We start from the raw sequence: 4,065 nt of genomic DNA, 5'->3' as shown, positions 1-4,065 counted from the left end.
TTTTGGTGTCGATCATTCGATTTCATCCTGGACACTACAGAAAATGGGCTTAAAGTGTAAAAAACCGAACTTCTCCTTTAACATGTTACTGTTTAACCAAAGTGTCTGTAATTAGTTTTGACTCTGACTGCTTTCCATTGTTGTAATTAAGGAGGAACGATCGCTGCTCAGATCAGAACAGAGCAGAATGCGGCCATTAGGGCTGCATGATCAACTGTTCTCTATTTGCAAAGATATGAATAAATGCGCCGACTGAGTGAAATCCATCGATCCGTTTATTTAACATGGATGAATAGTTGAATACTTTTTCCCCACGATAACTGATCTCCACCGATAGCGAGGAGAAAGCTGGAGCAGATCCATCAGAACCGGGTCATTTAGAACCTGGACGAGTCAGAGTGGACCTTCAGAACCGACTTCTAGAGATTAAATAATCGCATTTCTTTCTCTGAGCGATCAAACTTCTGAACAGAACCTGGAAGATGGGGTCAGACCCGGTTGGAGGTCCGGCGGGGCGCTGACCTGAGGAAGAAGGCCGAGGTGTTGAGGAGGCTGTCCAGGGCGCCGAGGAGCTCGGGCCACTTCCTGCGTTCGTCCACCCTGAAGAAGACGTCCCTGCAGAGGCCTCTGAGCTGAGACAGCTTCTCCTTCAGCTCCTTGGTTCCGGCCCGGTAGCCGTCCTCATCCATCCAATCAGACGCTTCCCTCAGCTGGCCCAGGATCTGCTGAAGCTCCTCCTCCGTCATCACCTGCTGGTGGTCCTCCTGGTGAAGCTTGTCCTGCTCACATCAAGCAGACATTAAGTTAGTTTAGTTCTGATCCGTTTGGGTTCAGGTCTGTGCTCCTTCAGCGTCGGTGGCTTACCTGCGTCTCAAAGATGAACGCTTCCAGGCTGTTCAGGACCTTCTCCCTTTCTTGCTTGGCCAGATCTCTGTTGGTCAGATCCTGTAACCTGAGGAGACCCAAAGCGTTGGTTCCACAGAACCGACGGCGTCGCCATGGAAGAACACAGACCTTAGTGGACCTACTTCTGTCTGGAGGACAGCAGCTCTTCTGCTGTGGGGTCCACCACGTCGTGGAGGACCAGTTCCAGAGAGACGTCCTCAGAGATCTTGGTTCTTTTCTGAGGTTTGGCTTTCTTCTCAGGCTCCACGCTTTCAGGTTTCTCTCCACCTTTTTCCTCCTGAGTGAAGACCACATTTTTTCTCAGCTGCAGCAGAGGTCCAAACATGGTTCTGAAGCCCTGCTAACCGGGCCATCATGGTGGGAGGGAATCATTTACCGGGGCCTGGGTTCTGGTGGCCGTGTCCTCTGGGTTCTCTGGGCTCTTCTCCTCATCAGCACCTTTTGATGAACCTTCTTTGGTCTGGTTCTCTTGGTCCTTCTGGCCCTCGCTGCCCTCCTTCCCAGACTCTGGAGGAACTTCCTCCTCCTCCTGAACACAAAGACAGAACCGTCAGTCCGGGTTCCTCTTGGGAGGCCCCTGGAGTGGGGTCACCTACCTGGACTGGTTCTGTTGCATTGGGACTGGGCTCAGAGGATCCTCCTCCAAACAGGGTAGAAATGGTGTTGCCGAGCTCTGGAATAAAGAAACCTGGATTAGAGAGACCTCCAGAACCTGGAGACCTCTGAGAACAGGACTCTGGCGTCAATGCTGGACCTGCTGTAGAACCATTCATTCCAGAGGGAGGTTCTGTCGGAAGTCCAGTTAAATCCTCTGATCTCAGCTATGCTTCTTCGCCAAAACCTCAGAACAGAAAACCCAGTAAAGAAAGAACGGCCAAAAACATCGGTGCCACCCACCCACCGTCTGGTCCCGCCCTCGAACCTCCTGCCCACATTCTGCACCCCAGGGACCTCCCCCCCTCCGGGACCCGGAACCACACACCCTCCCTCGCTCCCCCAGGACCGACCGGCCGCCCAACCTCTGGGCCTTAAGGAACATCTGGTTTCTCAGGATGTTATTAAACCAATCAGCAGAGGAGTTGCTGTATCTCCATAGCAACAGTGTTATGGCAGCTGGTACCCTGATGCCTTTGTCCTGATGCTGTTGGGGCCGCTAACACCCCCCAGGTTAACCTGCTGCTTAATATGTTCATATAAACTGGATGCAGATGATGCTAACGCTAACTGGGGCTAGCCTGTTCATGCTTACTGGTTAGGGTGGACTCCTCCTCCTTCTCCTCCACAATGGTCTCAAAGACGGACTCCACCTGCAGGAACATGAAGGTTTCAGTGACAGACCTCAGTCCTCCACCTTCAGCAAACATTCACAGAAGAGCCATGACTGTGCTTCCAGTGAGCAACACCACCCGGGTCAGGTTCTGGGTCATTCTGGCCCTCAGACCCGTTTACAGTAGAGGAACTGACCCGATCCAGAAGCAGGACTCCGCTTTCATCCATGTTGAAATGGGCTTTGATTCCTTTGGACTCGGCGTCCGCATGCTTCTGGAAGCTCTCGCCCACTCCGGACAGCTTGACCGTGGTCAGGTTCAGCGAGCCGAAGATGCTGGGAAACAGAGGCATGCTGGGAAATTACTGACTGAGTCTGAGAGGAACATCAAAGTGGACCAGCCCAGCGGAGCAGACCTGAGGTCCTCCTGGCTGAGGAAGCTGAGGTCTCCGTAGTTGATGTTGAAGGTGAAGTCGTCAGTGTAGCGGTTGAAGGTGATGACTTTACGCTGGGGGTACGGCGCCATCCTCTGGAACAGGATGCGCTTGCTGTGCTTCAGGACTTTGATCCCTTCTTCTTCCTCCACCTCCCGGTTGAACTCCACCTGAAGGAACAAACCGTCCAGCTCAGCAGGTCAGGCTAAAGCTGCACGCAGCAAAGGACAGAGAATCTTCTGGAAATAAAAGCGCTGAAAGGTTTTCAATCAAGAAGTTCTCTTTAAATGCATTCGATCAATGAGACCAGAGCAAAGGCCAACTGGTTCTGGAGCAGCTCAGACCTGAATGGGGAAGATGGCCGCATCCCGGACCAGGAAAGGTTTGACCTTGAAGGCTTTGCTGAGGGCCGCCGCCTGGTACACGGCCCCCAGCGCCGCCGCCTCGTCGGCGTTGATGTTCTTCCCCAGCTCCTCCCTGCAAGCAAAACCACATCAGACCTCCACAGCCAATCAGATCCACTCAGACGGTTTCTGCCGGCACATACTTCCCCACAGCTTTCAGCAGCACCTCCTGGACCTTGGGGACACGTGTGGCTCCACCCACTAAAATCACCTGCTCCAAGTCTTCCTGTGGACAGAAAACATCCTACAGTCACAGCTAGATCAAAGGGTTTGCCTCACAGCGAGTTCAGCCAATCAGAGACGACCTCTGACAGGGACAGAGGGAGAGACGTGGGGTTGGACAGAAACGGTGCAGTTTGGATCCACAGGACTCACTGACCAGCTTCAGTTCAGCTGCTGTGAGGGCGTCCAGCACCGGTCCAGGGACTCGTTCAAACAGATCAGCACACAGATCTTCAAACTCCGCTCTGGTCACCTTGGCTTTGAAATCTATATCGTCCATCAATCCTTCTACCTGCAGGAAGAGGAAAGAAGGTCAGGAATCCAGTTCAGTCCTGATCCGTAGATACATGTCCTCTACAGACTAGGAGTGTCTCTGTCCTACAGGAAGACCTGAGGGAAACCTCAGAGACACTATTCCCCTTCACAGGTTGATGATTTTGTTGATGGGGTTGCTACTTCTCTGCGTACAAGAAGCTCTTTTGAAAATGAAAACTGTTATAAATAGAAATCTGGCTCTTTGGTTTAATGCAGAGCTGCGTACTTTGAAGGAAAATATTAGGAAACTGGAGAGAAAATGTCGCTCCACAGGCCTGCGGGAGTCCTTCCTAGTCTGGAAAAATAGTTTACTGCTGTATAAGAGGACCCTTTGTAAAGCAAGAGCAGCATATTTCTCATTAAAAGAGGAGAATAAGAATAATCCTAGATATCTTTTTGATCTAGTTGCCAAACTCACCCAGAGCCATAGCTCTGTTGAACCGTCCATTCCACCTGCTCTTAGCAGCAATGATTTTATGGTATACTTTATAAATAAGATTGATCTTATTAAAGGTAA

At 51.5% G+C, this 4,065-nt stretch overlaps 1 protein-coding gene across 1 annotated transcript in view; it reads right to left on the bottom strand.

Moving 5' to 3' along the window:
- hyou1 (hypoxia up-regulated 1) overlaps positions 1-4,065 on the bottom strand; it is a 20,577-nt gene that overhangs the window by 8,682 nt on the left and 7,830 nt on the right. The window contains exons 9-19 of the mRNA XM_015402096.1: positions 3,391-3,535; positions 3,155-3,237; positions 2,952-3,084; positions 2,590-2,777; positions 2,371-2,509; positions 2,156-2,213; positions 1,503-1,579; positions 1,283-1,435; positions 1,029-1,183; positions 865-952; positions 523-779 (exon numbers count right to left, since the gene is read on the bottom strand). Coding sequence (XP_015257582.1) covers positions 523-779; positions 865-952; positions 1,029-1,183; positions 1,283-1,435; positions 1,503-1,579; positions 2,156-2,213; positions 2,371-2,509; positions 2,590-2,777; positions 2,952-3,084; positions 3,155-3,237; positions 3,391-3,535 — 1,476 coding nt within the window. The remainder of the gene's footprint in view (positions 1-522; positions 780-864; positions 953-1,028; positions 1,184-1,282; positions 1,436-1,502; positions 1,580-2,155; positions 2,214-2,370; positions 2,510-2,589; positions 2,778-2,951; positions 3,085-3,154; positions 3,238-3,390; positions 3,536-4,065) is intronic.

The sequence above is a fragment of the Cyprinodon variegatus genome, unplaced genomic scaffold, assembly GCF_000732505.1.
Source record: "Cyprinodon variegatus isolate N-32 unplaced genomic scaffold, C_variegatus-1.0 Scaffold1299, whole genome shotgun sequence".
Lineage (NCBI taxonomy): Eukaryota > Metazoa > Chordata > Actinopteri > Cyprinodontiformes > Cyprinodontidae > Cyprinodon > Cyprinodon variegatus.
This window is presented reverse-complemented; position numbering and strand designations above follow the sequence as displayed.